Source organism: Cnephaeus nilssonii, assembly GCF_951640355.1.
Source record: "Cnephaeus nilssonii genome assembly, chromosome: 1".
NCBI classification, from domain to species: Eukaryota; Metazoa; Chordata; class Mammalia; order Chiroptera; family Vespertilionidae; genus Cnephaeus; species Cnephaeus nilssonii.
The window spans coordinates 86,693,406-86,713,652 of NC_137072.1; the positions used below are offsets into that span (position 1 = coordinate 86,693,406).

Below are 20,247 nucleotides of genomic sequence, written 5' to 3' on the forward strand. Positions count from 1 at the left end.
AGAAACCTCTAAACATGACTTACCAATGCCTTGCAGAATGCACACAATTCACCATTTGCTATATGAGAATCCAGCCTCATGTCAATGCAAGAGGCTGACATGTGCCCCACCCTCACTACTTCACCGCATCCATCAGTCAGTCCCTGCTCCTTTGCACTGGAAGCAGAAGGTCCTATTGCACTAAGGATAGCTTCTGCTTCTCTGACCACCAGGTGACATTTTGTTGAATGTGAATGGGGTTGAACTAACAGAGGTCAGCCGGAACAAGGCCGTTGCATTATTGAAAAGCACATCCTCCTTGATGGTTCTTAAAGCTTTGGAAGTCAAACAATGTGAGTCCCAGGAAGAATGCAACAGCCCAGCAGCCCTGGACTCCAACCACAACATGGCCCCGCCCAGTGACTGGTCCCCCTCCTGGGTCATGTGGCTGGAATTACCACGGTGAGTCCCAATGTGACATCCTTGGGGAGGTGTGGGAGGAAACAACTATGTATTTTTTTACCATTCTTTCACTTTCTTGGGCTGACTCATGGCACTAGCATCTTAATGAATCCCTGGCTTGGTTGTGGGGCTATTTGAAATAATTGTAACTGAAAATGCATGCAGAAATCATAGGGCAGGGACAAAAGCCTGGATGTGGAAACATTAGGCATTCATCATGAGGTGCTCACAGGTCTGCCACGTAGAGTCGTTTCAGTTTTCTTGCATCAGGGAGCTCAGCTGATAGGGAGAGGATGCTGAAATTCAGGGTGTTCACTCAAGTAGGGGCAGCCCTAGGATCTTGCATGGAGGATGACTCCCATCTATGGTTTTACCTCGAGCCGTCGGGTGGCCCAGGCTAAACCTAAAGCGACGCAGAACACTTTGCCTTCACCTATGCTTATGCATGTGTTGAGAACGCATCTCTCATCTTCTCTCCTTAGTACCTACTCTTGTGAGTTCTTGCACATAACTTCAGGAAGCAGCTGACTTGTCACTTTAATGAGTTGCAACTAGAATCTTAACAGTATATAGCTGTTTAATTGGCTCATACAGACACTTCAGGAAAGGATTTGGGGGTAGCCTTGCTAAGTGGCTGTAAACAAATTAAATATTCTGAGGGCAGATAAATTGGATTTTATTCATCTGCATCACAAACATTAACTCTTGGCCTTCAGAAGATTCTTACAAATTCCAAATGCATGATTTAAATGTTAAATATTGGAGTCACTGAAGATGATATGCTGAAGATAGAATTAAATGAACGAGAGCAGGATGTTTGGTTTTAGTACATTTTTCTTGAGGGTGGAGATAGGTCTTTTTTTTTTTTTCTTTAAATGAGGTTTATAAAACATCCCTGACTCAAATACAAACTGTCCTCAATTCCTTTTTGAGCCTTCAGTAATTGATAAATTTTAAATGAGTACATTTTTAAACAGCTGAGCATTGAGGCAGCTTAAAAACTTTAAACATTTAGAATTGAACCTAAGTGGAAGAGGATATTACTTCTATTGTTTAAAAAAATCTTTTTGAAACTGCATTCTATTATAGATCATTTTTTGTGCTTCAAAGCTATTCTGTTATATAATCAAGACTCAGGTAAGATGGGACAAATGTGAGAAACTTTTTACTCCAAATACGACCAAGTGAATGGTTTTCTTTCCCCCTTTTACATGGCTGTGGGCGGGCACCTGTATGCTCTTGCCACAATAGTGTGGATTTTGCTCATTTCCTTGAAAAGAGTAGAAGGGCACTGTGAAAATAGTGCCAGTAGACACCACTGATTTTCAGTCACCCTGGCAATGCTTATCTTCCTCCATCTCTCTTCTCACCTAGTAGTAATTTAATAAGCACAGTACAAATCTCAGAGGGCACCAATGGGTATAGAGTGAAAGGTTGTATCTCCCACCCCAGTCCCCTCAGATCATAATCTGTCACCAATTCCTTGTGTATTTGTCCAGGGAGTATCTGTGTCAGGGGATGGCAAACTTTTTCTGAAAAGGGTCAGAGTTTAGGCTTTGTGGGTCATACTGTCTCTGTTGCAACTATTCAGTCCTGTGTTAGCATGAAAGTAGCCATGGACAAAATGTAAAATGAATGGGCATGGTTATTTATTTGCAAAAGCAGATATCTCTGTACACACACATAGTAGTACCATACACACTATTATGTACTGATTTTTTAAAATCTTATATGCTAGGTATCATATCAGTAGATATCAAAAATAATACAATAAAAATTCAGACTGTACAGTGACAGCTCCTACAATAGGAACTGGTTCTAGTAAAGTGCGTTTGTACAACCAGATGGCAGTTTGCCTGGATATATTATCGATCACACTCTGACTTTGTAGGCACCGCATCACTATTAACTAACTGTGGGGTAGAGAAGTGTGATCTCATTTCTTCCCATCTGTGTGTGGCTTGGTCTTTTCACCTAATGTTCAAAGTAACTTATTTGGGTTCTTCTTTTCAGGGAATCCAAATATGTATTTGATGTCTCGTGTTTCATTTTCTCTTGAATTCTTTTCAACTGTTTATTTCCATTGTTTTCTTTGCTTATTTTAATCTGTCCTTCATATCCTTATTTTAATTTGTCCTTCATATCCCGTTTTTCAATAGTATATCTTTGTTTTTCTATTTCTTCACTTCTTTCTTCTGTCAGTTTATTCTCTCATATCTTCCTTGATCTCTTATTTATAATTATTTCAGAAGTAGTTTAAATTCACAGTAATGTGGTTAAAACTTCATTTTTCTACAGCATTTTTCTGGTGAGTGGGTTTTGTCTGTTACTGTTATTAGTTACCTTCCCACTTTTGTAGTATGTCTCCGCTGATTCTTTACCCTACCGCATTGGCAGGCTACTTTCTGTCCATATGGGTTGACTGGGTTATTACCTCACTTATGCCCTTCTTCTCTGCCACACTGGGCCCAGGGAACGCTCTGCTAACAGTCAGCCTGCCTACTTCTGGTGTTCCCAGTGGATGCGTGTTTTGCTATCAGTGGACCACTCACTATGGCCCCCAGGACTCTACCAGCTTGGACTGCACTCTTCAGCTATGGGCATTCCCTCTTCCATCATCCCTCTTTGACTCTCACTGCCTTTGGAAGTTCTCTTTCATATATAGTGACTGAGTTTTAAGATGGAATTTGCATTTATATTTTTAAGTTTCCTAATTGCTTCTTTAGTAACTTTTTAAAAGCAGAAGGGATACAACTAAATTAGGAGTAGGCATAGCAATTATGTATTTTCACAATCATGCTGCAAAACCTCAGTTAACAAGTAACCATATGTAATATTTAGTTCACAAGTCTGTGGGGGCTCAGCTGATTCAGGCTAGGCTTGATTGATCTTGGCTGGCCATACTTATGTACCTAAGATTTGCCTGGTGGTGGCAAAAATTCCACTGTTGCTCTTATGGCTGAGTCCAGAATCAGAATAGGAAGACACCACAGTTATACAACTGGGTACACCAGGGTACGGTAGCCACTTGGGGACATCAATGCAATTATTTTATCACAGTAAGGAAGAATAGGGAAATATTACTTGTTTCGAACATATTGAGTCTGAGATACCAATGGGACTTCCAAGTTTGATAAACACATATAGAGCCGAAATTCCCAGTTTTTGTCTTAAGACCCCTATACAGATTTAAAAAGTATTGATGATCCTAAAGAACTTTTGTTTATATAGGTTATGTCTAATGATATTTACCTTATGAATTAATACGAAGAATTTTTTACTTATTTAAAATAATCCACTCCATTATGTTAACATACTGCTTTTCTCATAAGACATTATTTTAAAAAGTTAGTGAGAAGACCGGCATTGTGTATTTTTTTGCAAACCTCTTTAACATTTGGCTTAATAGAAGATTAGTGGACTCATATCTACTTCTGCATTCTATCTGTTGCCAGATCACCTATCATGTGTTCTCTGGAAAAAATTTATGCTCATAAGAAAATGAGTGAAAAGGCAAAGATCATGCTATTATGACAAAAATGTTTTGCCTCTAGACCCTGAAAGGCACATATTTTGGAAACCACACTTTAGTAATATAGGGGGGTTCAGTGAAATATTGAGGTCCACTGAAAAGTGGAGTCCTTGAAGGAACAGCTAGTGAAAGAACAAAAAACAGTAGCAACCAACTTCACCATATTTATCAACTCCTTTTAACAGTCTAAATTATTTGAGGTAACCATAATTTTCTTATTTAGAAAAATTACTAAACTCCTTGCTACTCTTTATACTTTGTGAACTCTTCAATTAAGCCTTGAGTGAGTTCAAAATAGGAAAAAAGCTGACTTAAAATTAGTTTAACAAATGTTACTGACCAATGTCATCATCACTTAACAAAACATTTCACAAGAGACGTTTTATTGGTTTTTCAAAAAGCAGTTAAAATTTTAAGGTACAGCTTATAAACAAACCAATATTTTTTTTTTTTGGTCAACATGAAAATATTCATTTTTTTCAAACGTTTCTGGACTCAGGGATTTTCGAGTCAAATCCAGCTCCTGACATAGACCTTCTATCCTAATTGTAATACAGTTTGCACATTAGCCTGCACCTATGTTAACACTCATCCAACTACCACAGAATAGTAAAAGAAATAGTTTCTTCAATCTATATTTCTATTTTAGCTGAAAATTCTACTCATTTACAGAAGACCTCTGGTCTCTTCTTCCCTTCCCATTCCTTTTATAACTTGCTGTTCCATTTACTGCCAGTTTTCTATACTCCATTATGAATCATTCTTATAGTCTTTAAATATATATTTTCCATTCACTTTATGCCTGCTTATGTCTCTAATCTTTATTAAACACGTAGAACTACATACATATAAACTAATATTTTTCAAAAGTCCAAATTTCAACAAATGCATTAATTAGGGTAGGTTTGAAATTTTTTTAATTGAGAATAATCATTTATTCAAAGAATTTTGCCTTGTGGCTCAGTTGGTTGGAGCACTGTCCTGTACACCAGAAGGTGGTGGGTTGGATTCCCAGTCAGGGCACATACCCAGGTTATGGGTTCAATCCCCAGTGAGGAAGCATGCAGTTGGGAACCAATTGATGATTCTCCCTCTCAGATCAATTTAAAAAGAAAATTTTTTAAACCTACAAGTAAAAATGACATCCATAATAAGTATACTTGAATTTGGTTCACCAATAAGGATTTATGCATATCCAACTTTTTAATATAAATTAAGGCATTAAATCAATGATTATCTTTCCCAGTAGACATATAAACAAAACATAAATAGATGGTGTCATTTGTTAAAGTGTGTTTAACAATGGAAAACAGAAGTTCAATAAGAAAAAGCAAGCTAACAGTACAAAGGTCAATTTTGAGTGAGACCCATCTAGTGCTATTTATTCTAAAAACTAATGTCAAAAAAGGAAATGGAAGATGAATCACAGTACCGTATTTTCCGGCATATAAGACGACCCCCAACTTTTCCAGTTAAAATATAGAGTTTGGGATATACCCACCCTATAAGATGACACCCGGCGTATAAGACAACCCCCGACTTTTGAGAAGATTTTCCTGGGTTAAAAAGTCGTCTTATACGCCGGAAAATACGGTAATTATTAACTGAGTTCAACTTAACTGCTTATATATTGATTACATTCTATTGCAGGTACCTGTATAACTGCAAAGATGTTGTATTACGAAGAAACACAGCTGGAAGTCTGGGCTTCTGCATTGTAGGAGGTTATGAAGAATACAATGGGAACAAACCTTTTTTTATCAAATCCATTGTTGAAGGAACACCAGCATATAATGATGGAAGAATTAGGTAACAATAACAACTATTTTAACAAAAAAAATGTATAAAATTTATATTCAAATATTTTGTTTTATGCATTTTTGTGCATAAAAAAGCATGGCCCTTCTTGAAAAAAGGCATGTATTATACCTTTCATATTGGTCAGAAATTAAACACATTTATGTAGCATGCAATTTCTAAGAAATCCAAAATGATTATAGTTACTTGGTCCCATATAGCAACTTGCTTATGAATCCCTTCTAATACAAGCTGAATTTAGAGAGTTTGCAGAATTTAAAGTGAGGAGGGGAGAAGTAATTTAATTAAAATTGACAGATATAGCAAAAATTAGGACCTCCAATTAAACTTGAATTAATTTCAGCTATGGATCAAAATAATCATATACCTTGTTTTATTTTTTTAGATGTGGTGACATTCTTCTTGCTGTCAATGGTAGAAGTACATCAGGAATGATACATGCTTGCTTGGCAAGGATGCTAAAAGAACTTAAAGGGAAAATCACTCTCACTATTGTTTCTTGGCCTGGCACTTTTTTATAGAATTGATGGGTCATAGAAAATCACAAAAGTTGAAACAATATATTTATCTTGTCAATTTTTGTATTTAAAGCATACATTATAAAAATGTGAACTTTAATATCAGCAAAATTATGATCTAATGAAAGCCAATTACGCCTCAGAAAATATAATTCTCAAAACAAAAATTACTAATAGTTTTTATTCAATGTGGTGGATTTTGCATCACTCTACGTTTACGTTTATATTTTTCTATTTAATAAAAAGCTCTTAAACAGCTGAAATGGTTTGTATGCCCTCAAATGAATTCGAATCATAAAATTAAAAATTTGAATATTTTAAAAATAACTTACAGCCAAATGATTTTAAAAGTGCATTACTGGAAAATGTTTCTTTCATCAAATAAAAAATAAATATTTTTTAAAATTATAGTTGTCTTTAAGTATGTGATACTAAATTCATTTTTATTATGACTATTTACTCAGAGGATTATAATGACTATTTACTCAGAGGATTATAAACTTGTTTTTTTTCCTTAGATTTAATAGGAAATAACTAAAGCTCTTGTCACTTTTTTTATTCACAATATAAAAAAATCTGCATGCTGTTCAACCAATGAGCCTTGGGAAAATCATCAAGAAAAGCCAAACCAGCCTCATATAGACGGCCATGAGGGAATTCAAAATTGTGATGAGTGTCCAGTGCCTGCTACAAACTACACTTAAATTATTTCAGAGGCCTCCAAAATACCATTAGATTCATTCTTTTACATATAAATTTTCCCCAATTTCACCATGAACTCAATTTAGAACACTGAACACCTGCTATCAAAAAGTTGTGGTATCAAAACTGTATGAGTTCTTTAATATGCTAAGCCACAGTGCCACAGCAGTAATGATAAAAGACTACTCTCAAGATTCAGAGGTGCCCTTTGATGCCTTTTGCAGAGAAACGTGGAGAGACTAATATTTGATTAACTCAAGGAAATGTTGGCCAAGGTGGAACCTTGGCCTTTATCAGATACTTGTATGTACACAGCTAAACACAGTTCTTTAAATTCCCTGATGAGTGACTCACTCACATACTTTCTTGGATATAAAATCATTGTAATCTTATTTTTTAAATATTACAAAACAAAGATTTTAACTTAACATGAAAAATTCACTCTTTTATTTTGGGGGAAAAAGCTTTTATACTAACAGAAGATTAAAGGTAAATTTCTTAAACATTATCCAGAAAAATAAACAAGATTTGTAGTATCTATTTCTGGGACGAATATACACAAAAGGTTATACCAGGCCTATTCTGCAGGTGCAGCTTCGGTGCTCTCCTGTTCAGGGGCAGGCTCACTGCCAGCTTCTTTTCCTTCTTTGCTTCTTTTTGATTTTTTGTGCTTGTGTCTCCTGTGACTGTCTCCTTCTTCACTTTCATGGCGACGTCTACTATTACTAAAAAAAAAAATTTTTTTAAGAACACACTGTTTTTTTTTAAATTAAGTACACAAGTGATGACAAAAATCCACTTGCCTAGGTAAATTCTCAATGCTGGGTGTTAAAAGATTTAACCCATTAGCCAGTTTTTTGTTGTTGTTTTTTTTTGGGTGGTGACTTTTATGCTGAGATTATATTTACATTATAAGCTAATCTTCACCAACATCACCCCAGATTTCCAAAGCCCATATACTTTATTCTGAAAGCCAAATTATAAATGAGAAACTAAATCAGAAATACTTTCTAGGGTTGGTTTTAGGTAAGTAATAGGCACTGAAATTTAACATATGTGTGTGCTACTGTTGTTTTTGAGACTACAAGGCCCTGAATTTTCTTCGATTAAACTGCTTTAATAATATTTACTATTAAAGACTGGTTCATATGCCAAATTCCCCCCTCCCAACAAGATAATTGTAATAAGCTGAATTCTCTCATATTCCATGATAATTTTGGTTTACTGGTATTAAATACAGACTTGTTAGATTTAAAAATCTTTGTTGAAGCGTAAAAGGAACCAACTATTTCAAAAGATTATTCTTAATCTTCCAATTAGAATATATATGCTCTACTGGTTATTGGGAAATGTTTGCTCTTACTTTCTGAAGTCAAATCAATTTCTCAACTTCAAAGTGATTCACTATTAAAGAACAGACCTTCGAGATGACTTGTGTCTGGTTTCCTCTTTCTCTCTGTGTCGTCTTTCTCTATGTCGTTCTTCTTTCTCTCGACTTGCTCTATGACGCTCATAGCCTCTTTCTGCATACTCCCTATATCTGTATCGTTCTTCATCACTGAAATTGGAATAGAAACAACTTTTATTAACAACTGGACTGTTCATTCTAAACTGTAAAAGAAGAGATGTGACCTGAGTCCAAAACAGAAGCCCCTACGTTAGCATCTTATAGAGAATATATGCAAAATGTTTGAACTGAGAGGGAAATAATGCCATTCCCAAATTAGTACATCTAATACAAGAACACAAAATATAAAATTGCACATCATGTTATAAGGGACCAGTTTTGTTCTGTGCTTTCATAATTGTTACAGGTAGAAATTTTATAAAACAATGCTGTTTTTCTTCAAAAAATTGGGAGCTGCAACTCATTTACATTTTAATCAGTTTTCTTTTCCTCCTCTTAGAGTTAAAAGCATGTTTGTCTATTTTACATCTCAAACCAAAATTCTTATATTACTTATAAAATCTTGGGCACACAGTTAGGATTCTAAAAATATCTGGCTCACAATGACTACAGAGTAGAAAGTAGATAAAGGTTCTTCAACTACATAAAGAGTATATTCATCGCCCTAACCGATTTGGCTCAGTAGATAGAGCGTCAGCCTGTGGACTGAAGGGTCCCGGGTTCGATTCCAGTCAGGGGCATGTACCTTGGTTGCGGGCACATCCCCAGTGGGAGGTGTGCAGGAGGCAGCTGATCGATATTTCTCCCTCATCGATGTTTCTAGCTCTCTATCCCTCTCCCTTCCTCTCTGTACAAAATCAATAAAATGCATTTTTTTTAAAAAAGTATATTCATCTAATAAAGAGGTACACAAATGAAGAACAGCCCTAGCCAGTGGCTCAGTTGGGTGGAGACTCGTCCCATACACTGAAAGGTCACGGGTTCGATTCCCGGTCAGGGCACATACCCAGGCTGTGGGTTTGATCGTGTCAGGGTGCATATGGGAAGCAAATTCTACAATATCCACACAAAATGCAGGCAAAAAAGCTACTTATAGACATACCTGCATTCTGACATCCCAATTACTTAATACTACATATGTGTGTGGTGAGAAGAGATTCACATGGTTAACTTCAAATGCATAAACTTAAAGCTGCACCTCTATTTTCTGACTCTGGATAGAAGGAACTGGTAAACAGAGACTGATGGCTAGTCTTACTTTACCTCCCTAGTGCAGTCTTCTCTTCATTCCCTTCACTCACATTCTTCTCTCCATCCTCCTCCTAATCCTTTGTTTTTTTTTCTTTTTCTTTGTTCAGCACAGAAGTCAATACTTTCCACAACCTAATATCAGTAAACTCACTTAGAAGGAATAAAAATATCTTCTAGAGCAGGCGTCCTCAAACTACGGCCCGCGGGCCACATGCGGGTGTTTTTGCCGTTTTTTTACTTCAAAATAAGATATGTGCAGTGTGCATAGGAATTTGTTCATAGTTTTTTTTAAACTATACTCCGGCCCTCCAACGGTCTGAGGGACAGTGAACTGGCCCCCTGTTTAAAAAGTTTGAGGACCCCTGTTCTAGAGCTCTGTGTGCTAAAGAGCCTTGGTTTCTAGAAGTATATACAAATGATTAAATTAATGTTTAAAGCATCAAGGAGTTGAGTGATCTGAGTAGGAGCAATAGGAGACAGAATAAGGTGAACATATAAACCATATAAAAGAACAAATCAGTCTGTGGTTTCTTAGCAAAAATAATGAGTCTGTCTGTAGTGCTACGTCTAATGCAAGAGATATTGCTGACCAAGCTGTTATTGCTTCCATACATTAGATTTTTAAACAATTTTATTTACTTAATCTTTATTGTTGAAAGTATTACATATGTCCTCCTTTTCCCCCCATTAACCCCCTTCAGGCCTCCCCCACCCCAAACAAGAAAATATTAAGATACATACATTTTATATATATATATATGTGTGTGTGTGTGTGTGTGTGTGTGTATTTTTCCGGCATATAAGACGTCTGGGCGTATAAGACGACTGGGAGTATAAGATTTTCCTGGGTTAAAAAGTCATTTTATATGCCGGAAAATACGGTATATTGGACTATATTGATGGGATTAGATATATTGGACTACCGTATTTTCCAGCGTATAAAACGACTTTTTAACCCAGGAAAATCTTATACGCCCAGTCGTCTTATACGCCCAGTCGTCTTATACGCCGGAAAATACGGTACTTTTTTTCTTAACCATAAATATGCAATTTATATTTGGAAAGTGAAAGCATGTCACCTAAAAGGCAATGTGCCATGACAGACAGTGTAGAGTAGTAGGAGTAGGCCCAGGATCACATCCTGATTCTACTACTTACTAAATGTGTGGCCTAGGGTAAGTTAACCAACCTCCCTAGGCATCCGTTTTCTCATCTGTAAAATTGGCAACAATCTCTTTCAGGGTTGTTGTAGAACTGGCAATAGCATTTGTAAGTGCTTGGTACAAGAGAAGGCCCTCAATAAATGGCAGCTGATATACAGGCTCACCATCTTCAGTAAATTTAATGCTAAATTTTTCAGAAGTAGAACCTTTTTTGTAAAGGTGACCGATCCTATACTAGTTAATTTTTCTGAAGCAGAATAATTAGCCTACACCAGGACAAATGAATATGGTAGTTAAATATTATCCTCTTTAAAAATGAGGCTGTCTTTGTAATGATTCCAACTGGATTTACATTAAAACAGAGTCAATTATCTCATAATTTGTCATCTATAACCTTCTCACCCTAACACCATTCTTGACAGCTTTGAGTGAGGCCTTTTAAGATTCTGAAGGCAGCCATATGATGGGAATCTTTCTACAGATGATAAAAGATTTGGTCTCATACATGAACTATAAAGATCCCTTCTTCTAGTCCCTTCTTTGGTAAGCAGCTGCTGCACAAGTTTCTCTGGGTCTGGAAATCATTAGAGTTCATTCAAATACCCTTGAACGAACAGACTTCATTCTAGCCCACAATTAAGTGGCCTAAAGACCAGATGTTGAAACTGGTTTGTAATTTTCAAACCAATGACCCTGTAATTCGTGACACAACACATACATGCCGTATCACTAAAATGTCTTTAAAAAAAAAAAGGTGGTGGTGGTGGTGGGGGGGGGGGGTCTTTACTTATACTTCACTTGGATTTTCCAGAGAACACTTTAGTCCTGGGATAATTCAGAACAACACAAAATTCCTCCACCTTTTGCCTTGAACTTTTAGTCAGAGTTAAGGTAAACACTGACTTCTGATGCCCTAAAGCATAGCAACCTGAAAATTAAATGTGGTTTAACCATTAACACTTTAGTTTCAATAAAAATTAAGTAATGCCTGTATTTAAAATTTAATCAGATAATTTAGCCTCAAATATTCTATAAACTTTATTATTTATGTTTATTCAAAGAAAACTTATAAGCTCTAGCAAAGCCATTTCTTTTAGTCTTCTTTCCTATCAAGTTTTGCATTAAGCTCCTTAACTTGTGAGTATGGACATTCTAGAGATAACAGTGCTATCTCAAGTATTTTAACTACATTAGAAACTATTCAACTTTCTGGAAAATAATGCTCTTGAACTTGACAGAATCATGCTGACCTACGTGGCTAAGTTAACAGTACATGTCCCACCACAGAAACACAAAACACACACTCACACACAAACACATATGTATCATACCTTTACTTATTTAAAATTTTATCATGTGCCTACAAAGCATAAGTCATATTATTAGTAACTATAGAAAGGAAAAAGATTAATATATCCTGTCCAGTTTCTTATTGTACACTGCTTTAAGTAAAGTTTTAAACTACTAACCAGTCCTAGTCACCTTGACTTTATATGGTTAAATCAAAATGGGCAGTGTATGAATAATTCTGTATCCTCAGCACAAAGCTCTGTGCCTGGTACATAAGAGGGACTCAGAAAATGTCAATTACATAAATGAAAGAATGAATCGCCACTCTCCCTTCTACCCCCCCCCCCACTAAAAAAGGGGGGGGAAATCAAGTGCATAGGGAGTAATAAGGAAAATGAGAAAATTTTTAAACTACCTAATTTCAAGACTAGAGAGGATTTTAAGTACGATCTCAATCACATTTTGAGAGTATGGCTCTACCATTGTCTTATGTTTCTTTACACTTCCATTTCCTCACCTGGTAAGTAGAAATTTAGACTAGATAATCCCCAAGAACCTTTTGGATTAAAAAGTATATAATTAGACTAGAGGCCCAGTGCACGAAATTCATGCACGGGGGTGGGGGGTGTCCCCCAGTGGGGGGGTCCCTCAGCCCAGCCTGCACCCTCTCCAATCTGGGACCCCTTGAGGGATGTCCGACCGCCCATTTAGGCCCGATCCCAATAAACAGACGGTCGGACATCCCTCTCACAATCCAGGACTGCTGGCTCCCAACTGCCCTCCCCTGCAGGCCTGGTCCCCCCCAACTGCCCTCCCCTGCAGGCCTAGGTCCCCCCAACTGCCCTCCCTTGCTGGCCTGGTCTCCCCCAACTGCCTTGCTCTGCCAGCCTGGTCACCCCCAACTGCCCTCCTCTGCTGGCCTGATCATCCCTAACTTCCCACAACTGCCCTCCCCTGCAGGCCATCTTGTGGCAGCCATCTTGTGGCGGCCATCTTATGTCCACATGGGGGCAGCCATCTTTGACCACATGGGTGGCCATCTTGTGTCTTGGTGTGACAGTCAATTTGCATATTACTCTTTTATTAGATAGGATGGCCACAACTAACAAAACAAATGCTGCTTGAATCAAGCATATCCTCACACTCTGAACTGATATACTGCTTCATTTCATCCAGCAAACTCAGAAAATTGTCTATGTATCTTACATTTATCTTATCCCTAAAAATAGTTGGTATAAAAACATTATCTTCATTCTACACTGTGAGGGTACCTAGACTGATATGTTATAAGAAAGATGCCCAAATTAATGATTTGATTGTGATAAAGAGCTTCTACTTAAGTTTCACCAATAGTTTTCAAAAATTGTTCTTTCTCTATTGTATTCACCTTCCTTCCCTGAAATATGTCATTTTATTCATTGACATATTCATTATGTGCCAGACATTACTGTACAAAGTACTGAGGGTACAGAAAGGAAAAATGGTGGTCAATGCCCTTAAAGAGACTTACTAAGAAACAAAGTGGCCCTACACGGTTTGGCTCAGTGGATAGAACATTGGGCTGCAGACCAAAGGGTCCCAGATTCGATTCCGGTCAAGGGCAAGTACCTCAGTTACAGGTTCCTCCCCGGACTGGGCCCTGGACAGGGCACATGCAGGAGGCAACCAATCAATGTGTTTCTTTCACATCGATGTTTCTCTTTGTCTTTCCCTCCCTTTTCCACTCTCCCTAAAAATCAATGGAAAAATATCCTCGGGTGAGGATATAAAAAAAACAAAGTGTTTAGGGAACATGTGAACAAAATTAATTCCTACAGGTTCAGAGAAGCTCACAGAGGACCTTGAAGAATTAATAAAAGTTTGTGAGGCAGAGAGGTAAGGAACAACATGAACAAAGGAAGTATAAAAATTTGAGGGATTCCCAGAACAGCAATCAGTCATGCGTAGTTAGAACATGTGGTGCACTGCCTTGGGAGAGAACTGGGGTTAAAGTCCAGAAAAGTACATGACCTGTAACTTATGGATTGTAAGAAGAATTAGAAACTTATTCTTTAGGTCAGCAGTACATGCCAGTCCCACAGCAATATATGAATTCTTTCCAAAAGCACAGAACATTTTAGGGAGTCAATTTCCAGATCCTCAACATCCATATTTACTCTTTCCTAAATCTGAAATGCCTAATGTAAAACATCACGCCACTTCTCCAGCTAAAAAATTCTTCTCTCGAAATCACCCTCCTGCCCTTTACAAAAAAAAAGGCATTCCTTTCACCAATTTTACTATGGTATATTGGCTCATGGTATAAAAGTCATCATGGCTTCAAACAGATCTAATTTATAATATTAGTGCCAGGGAGAATTATCTTATTCAAGGAATCATAAAGCATCTATAGGACTTCAGGTTTTCCTATCTTATAGGAAAATCTTCCTTCTTTCCTTTAAGAACAAAGTATGGAGTAAGAAATGGGAGTTCTAACTTCATATATATCGTAGTGTGGTGGGAATCATAAGAATTTTCCCTGAACTAGTAAAAGCTTAAAAAAAAAAACCCTTTCAAGAAAAGCAAAGTGTTGAAAGGCAGCATCTTATTTTAAGCTCTGTGGCTAGTCTGTTTATTAGACTTAGACATGGAATAAAGATTAACTCATTTGACTGAACAGCAAATGAAGCCAGACTTTTTACAATTAGAACCGATGTGATTTGGCTGTCTGACTTGACAATGAGAGCTGTCTTTTACCAATTAAGTTATATGGTAGCTATTTTCCATAAATGGAATAAAGGAAATTTGCTAGAAATAAATATTTAACACACATAAAGGTGTTTAATTTTTTTAAAGATTGTTCTGGCCAAGATGTAATAATAGCAGTTTAATTTCCCCAAACCTCTGAGCATATTAAGTTAAATAATTGGTAGTCTTTTGACAAGTCTTGGTAAAACCCTTTTGATATTCTTCCAAGAAAATAAGAAAACTGAAACTTTAATTTCTAAATGAATTGGATTGAATTGTGTTGCCCCCTTCCTCCCAAAAATCTGTTCAACTATGTATTTTAAAATTTTAAATGAAAAAAAAAATAAATTTTATGCCCTAGCTGGTTTGGCTCAGTGGATAGAGCATCAGCCTGCGAACTGAAAGGTCCCAGGTTTGATTCCAGTTAAGGGCACATGCCCAGGTTGTGGGCTTGATCCCCAATGAGGGACTTGCAGGAGGCAACTGATCCATGAATCTCTCCCATCGTCGATGTTTCTATCTCTCTCTCCCTCTACCTTCCTATCCCAAATCAATAAAAATATATTAAAAAAAAAAAGAAAAAAACATTTTAGATGGCAAGATATGTGAGGGGGTACAAAGTTTTCAAAATTCTTTTAAGAGAGAACAAACAAATTTGAAGACTATTGCTTTAGTTAATGAGAATCCCTATGAATTAAATAGCCTTGATGCTTTTAAAATGGTTATCCTAAATACCCTTTGAGCAATGCTTTCCCAACTAAATCGAATTTTCCATCCTACAATCAAATACAAATTGTCAAGTACACATTAAATATATGTATACAAACTCCAGCACACTCAACAAACCTGTTGAAAACACTTGGTGTAGGACTATGATCACGCTCTCGCTCCCTCTCTCTGGTGCGCTCTCTTTCTCTGTCTCGATCACGATCTCGGTCTCGGTCTCTGTCTCTGTCTCGGTCTCTGTCTCGGTCTTTCTCTCTTCTTGAGTAATAGTCCCATTGCTTGCTGGTGTCCACAAGACTAGGCCATGAAGGAGCAGAACCAGGAAGGTGGGGAAAGGCAACTAAAGAAAAAACACACAAAAAACAAAACATAAAGATTAAAAACAAAAGTTTTGGTACTTAAAAACAAGAGAAAAAACAAAAAGTACTAGAGAGGAACATTTGTAGTACTGTCAATAATGAAAGTAAACTTAAATATATATATATATATATATATATATATATATATATATGGAAAATTAATATGGTAAGAACTTAGAAAAGCACAGAATAATCTAACAGAAGGGAGATAATAAAAAGTAGAAATCAAATAAACAGAAAACTACCACACAATTAAAAAAGCAGAAAGTTGGTTTTTGAATACTAGACAAATAAAACACAACAATCTGACAAGATTACAAAAAAGAGGCCACATAAACAATATTAGAACCAAAAAGGGACCACAACTACAGATCCTGCAGAGATTAAACAATACATAAACTATTATACACTTGATACCAACACATTTATAAACTTAGCTCAGTCTACTTCTTAAAAATAAATTACCAAAGAAAAGTGACTCAAGAATAAAAAGAAATCTTAATCATCCTGTAACTATTAAAGATATTAAATCAGTAATTTAAAACCTTCCTTCAAAACCAGATTGTTTTACAGCTGAGTTTTTATGAGCTTATACAGTATAGACCATTCTAATATTACACAAACTTCCAGAGAAAAGGCAAAAAAGACCATTCTCTAACTTATCCCATGTGGCTTATATAGCCTCAATACCAAAACCAGTTAAGGATAGTACAAATAAAGGAAAATCACAGGCCAATCTTACATATAAACTTAGATGTCAAAATCCTAGACAAATCAGTGTTTTTTAAAGTAATTAATCATGACCAAGTTAGATGTATGTCAACAAATAAACAGTGCCTAATATTAGAAAAATATTATAAATCTGCCACATTAATAGACTAAAGAAAAACAGTATGATGATCTCAGAAAGCAGCTGATAAAAGTCAATATTCATATAGTTCAAAAGCACTTGGAAAATTAGAAGAAATTTTCCTTAATCTGATGTAGAGTTCTATCAAAAACTTAACAGTAAAGTAGCAAAAATTATAAAAGTGTAAAAAAAAAAAAGATGTTAAGAACTCCACTTTCAATACTTCGTTATATTGAGGGCTTAGAATGTAAGATAAAGGGGGGGGGGGGGGGGCACAAAATCATTACCGGCTGATATTATTGTCTGAAGAGACTTGACAAATTATAGTGAGAGTTCAACAGGTAAATGGCTACATGATCAATATATGTATCTTTTTTTATTTATGTATATATCTGTATTTACATAGAAATATACATAAAACAAAAACCAATTCTATTTCTCAATATAGGCAAACAGAACACACAGTTCAAATGACTATATCATTTACAACAACAAAAGCATTAGGTGCCTATATCTAAATCTAACTGAAGAAATGCAAGTGTATAGAGATAATTATGTAACTGAAACACATTAAAAAGCATCTCTTTAAATGAAGAGTGAGTCCTTGTTCATAGGTGAAATCATGTTGTAAGGCGTGAATTCCACACAAACTGATCTAGAGCAGGCGTCCTCAAACTACGGCCCGCGGGCCACATGCCCCCTGTTTAAAAAGTTTGAGGACCCCTGATAAGAGCATCAACTGAAATCCAATACTATGGTATAAGAGCAAGGACTCCAGAGCCAGGCTGCATGGTTTCAAGTCGTGATTCTGCCACTTTCTGTGGAAAGTGGAAAAATTACTTAATCTGGCTATTCTTCAATTTCCTCCTTCATAAAGTGAAATAATAACAGTATGCTTACTTTGTAAGGCTGTCAGGATTACATTAGTTAACAGTGTTTGTCATATAATAAGCATAATATATTTGCCAGTTATTAATCAAAATTTCAACAGCTTTTCATGAAACTTGTAAAACTGATTCTAAAATGAATATGCAAGAGCAATGGCTCAAGAATACTGAATAAGGTACATTTTGCTGAATGAGATAGCAGAGCTACTATAAAATTTACATGTAAGATAGTATGGCATTATTAGCACAAGATAGTAGTTAAATAAACCAAATGAATAGTCTAGAAAGCAAACAAACAGATTCAAGCATACATGAAACTGGATACATGAATGGAGGTGACACTACAGATCCCTCAAGAAGGATAGACTTATTCAACAAATTGCACTCGGACAATTATACCTTTACTCTATAACAGAGGCAAAAATCCATTTTCTAGATGGGTTAAAGAAGTACACATGAAAAACAAAATTTGAAAACTTTTAAGGGAGCCCTAGCCAGTATTGCTTAGTGAGTAAAGCGTCAGCCTGCAGACCAAAGAGTCTTGGGTTTGATTCCTGGTCAAGGGCATGTACCTTGGTTGCAGGTTCAATCCCCAGGCCTAGTCGGGAGTGTGTATGGGAGGCAACTCATCAGTGTGTGTCTCTCTCAAGGTGATGTTTCGCTCTCTATCTCCCTCCCAGCACCCCCCCCACCTCTAAAAAAAAAAAAAAAGAAAAAAAGAAAAAACCCACAGGGAAAATATCCCCAGGTAAGGATTAAAAAAAAAAAAAAAAAAAACTTTGGGGGGAAAATATGCATTGGAAAACATTTTTTTTAATAAACTCAAAGTTGAGAAAGTCAAGATCCAAATATGAACCCACAATTAAAATGTAGTATGACTTTACATAGTTGATGAAGTATATCACAATAATTTTAATATATTTGCCATTGGAATGTTCTCCTTTGAGTGGCTTATAATCTACACTAATAAAAGAGAAACATGCAAATTTTTTTTATTATTTTTTTATTATTTTATTGATTTTCTACAGAGAGGAAGGGAGAGAGAGAGTTAGAAACATCGATGAGAGGGAAACACGATCAGCTGCCTCCTGCATACCTCCTACTGGGGATGTGCCCGCAACCAAGGTACATGCCCTTGACCGGAATCGAACCTGGGACCCTTCAGTCCGCAGGCCGATGCTCCATCCACTGAGCCAAACCAGTCACAGCTCGAGAAGAGAAACATGCAAATTGACCATACCTCCACAAGCCAATCAGGAGCAAGTATGCAAATTAACCCAACCAAGACTGCGGTTAATTAGCATATCCAGACAGAGCAAAGACTGAAGACAGTGTAGAAGGAAGCCAAGCGCTGCAGAAGGGAGCAAAGCTGCGGAGAAGCAAGTTGTGCGGTGGAGAAGGGAGGGAAGCAGGCAGGGCGGCGGAGATGGCCACAGGAAGCCCTATTCTTGCAGGAATCTTCCTGCAACGGGCCTCTAGTTATCTCTATAATACACAATGTTTACACAGTCATAATAATGTAAATAAGATTACTGTTTAGTTTTTAGAATGAAAAACGTGCCAGGGCACAGATAATTTTGGTTGCAGGACAAAATTTAAATCTTGTAAGTACGAGTACAGCTGGCCAAAGCTGGAAAGCAGGGGGGAAGAGGTAAAGGCTTAGAAAGATGAACAATTGTGATTGATGGTATAAGAAAAAGAGGGTAGGTATATAAATGAAAAAAGGAACAAAAATAATGTTGACATTTCCCTGGTGGGAAAAGGAGATAGTAAGTAAACAAGATACAGGTGTAACACAGTAGAAAGATAACACATGATATCTCAAGTTATATAAATAAGAAATAGGTGATATTATGTAGAAATGCTATGCAGACTATCAGAACTAAAAACCATTAAAAGTGCTTATGTTCTTCCATATTCCTTCAAAAAAATTTAACTAGGTCTTATTTTATAAGTACAATCTCCATTCCAAAGCTTTGTTTGACAGGATAAAGAAAACTCCTAACTTTCTTGTATTTAATTTTTACAATGTTTTACAATTATTATTACTGAAAAAGTCCTTTATTTTTTTTAAAAAAAACCTCAGAGAAGAGTTAGGGGTGGTAAACAGTGAGCATAAAATGCTTGCTTTAGGGATTAAAATTATGCATATAATACTTTGAGAAAAAGTAAAATCCTATATAATAAAAGCATAGTATGCAAATTGTCCCCTGGACTGGGATTTCGTCCAGGAGTTTGACCAGGGGGTGGGGCTGGCCAAGGGAAGAGAGGAAGGCCCCAGCCAGCAGCTGGCAGCTGCTAGGGACCCTACCAGTGCATGAATTTCATACACTGGGCCTCTAGTGTTTAATAAGCATTTTTTTTAAATGAAATCTTCCACAAAGAAACTGTGCATGTAATCTCAAGAATGAAGTCTTATTCTTTCTGATATGAGCTATTCCTCATGTTCACTTGTATTGCAAAACATACACAGGGAATTTAGTCACAAAGCACAAAATGACAAGTGCTATAAGAGGTAAAAATTTTAATTAATTTAATAGGTAATGTTTATCAAGTACTTACATATTACAGGTAC

General features: G+C 36.4%; 2 protein-coding genes across 7 annotated transcripts in view; one reads left to right on the forward strand and one right to left on the reverse strand.

The window, feature by feature from the left end:
• LNX1 (ligand of numb-protein X 1) overlaps window positions 1-6,966 on the forward strand; it is a 107,914-nt gene extending 100,948 nt beyond the window's left edge. For all 3 annotated transcript variants that reach the window (XM_079771528.1, XM_079771529.1, XM_079771530.1), the window contains 3 exons: window positions 213-441; window positions 5,624-5,782; window positions 6,177-6,966. In XM_079771528.1, the coding sequence (XP_079627654.1) occupies window positions 213-441; window positions 5,624-5,782; window positions 6,177-6,312 (524 nt within the window). In that variant the 3' untranslated portion in view covers window positions 6,313-6,966. The remainder of the gene's footprint in view (window positions 1-212; window positions 442-5,623; window positions 5,783-6,176) is intronic.
• Window positions 6,967-7,440: 474 nt separating this feature from the next.
• Window positions 7,441-20,247, reverse strand: part of FIP1L1 (factor interacting with PAPOLA and CPSF1) — a 77,035-nt gene continuing 64,228 nt past the window's right edge. For 3 of the 4 annotated variants that reach the window (XM_079771560.1, XM_079771562.1, XM_079771561.1), the window contains 3 exons: window positions 15,697-15,916; window positions 8,432-8,569; window positions 7,441-7,736 (listed from right to left, as the gene is read on the reverse strand). In XM_079771560.1, the coding sequence (XP_079627686.1) occupies window positions 7,589-7,736; window positions 8,432-8,569; window positions 15,697-15,916 (506 nt within the window). In that variant the 3' untranslated portion in view covers window positions 7,441-7,588. The remainder of the gene's footprint in view (window positions 7,737-8,431; window positions 8,570-15,696; window positions 15,917-20,247) is intronic. The other variant, XM_079771563.1, reaches the window with a different exon arrangement.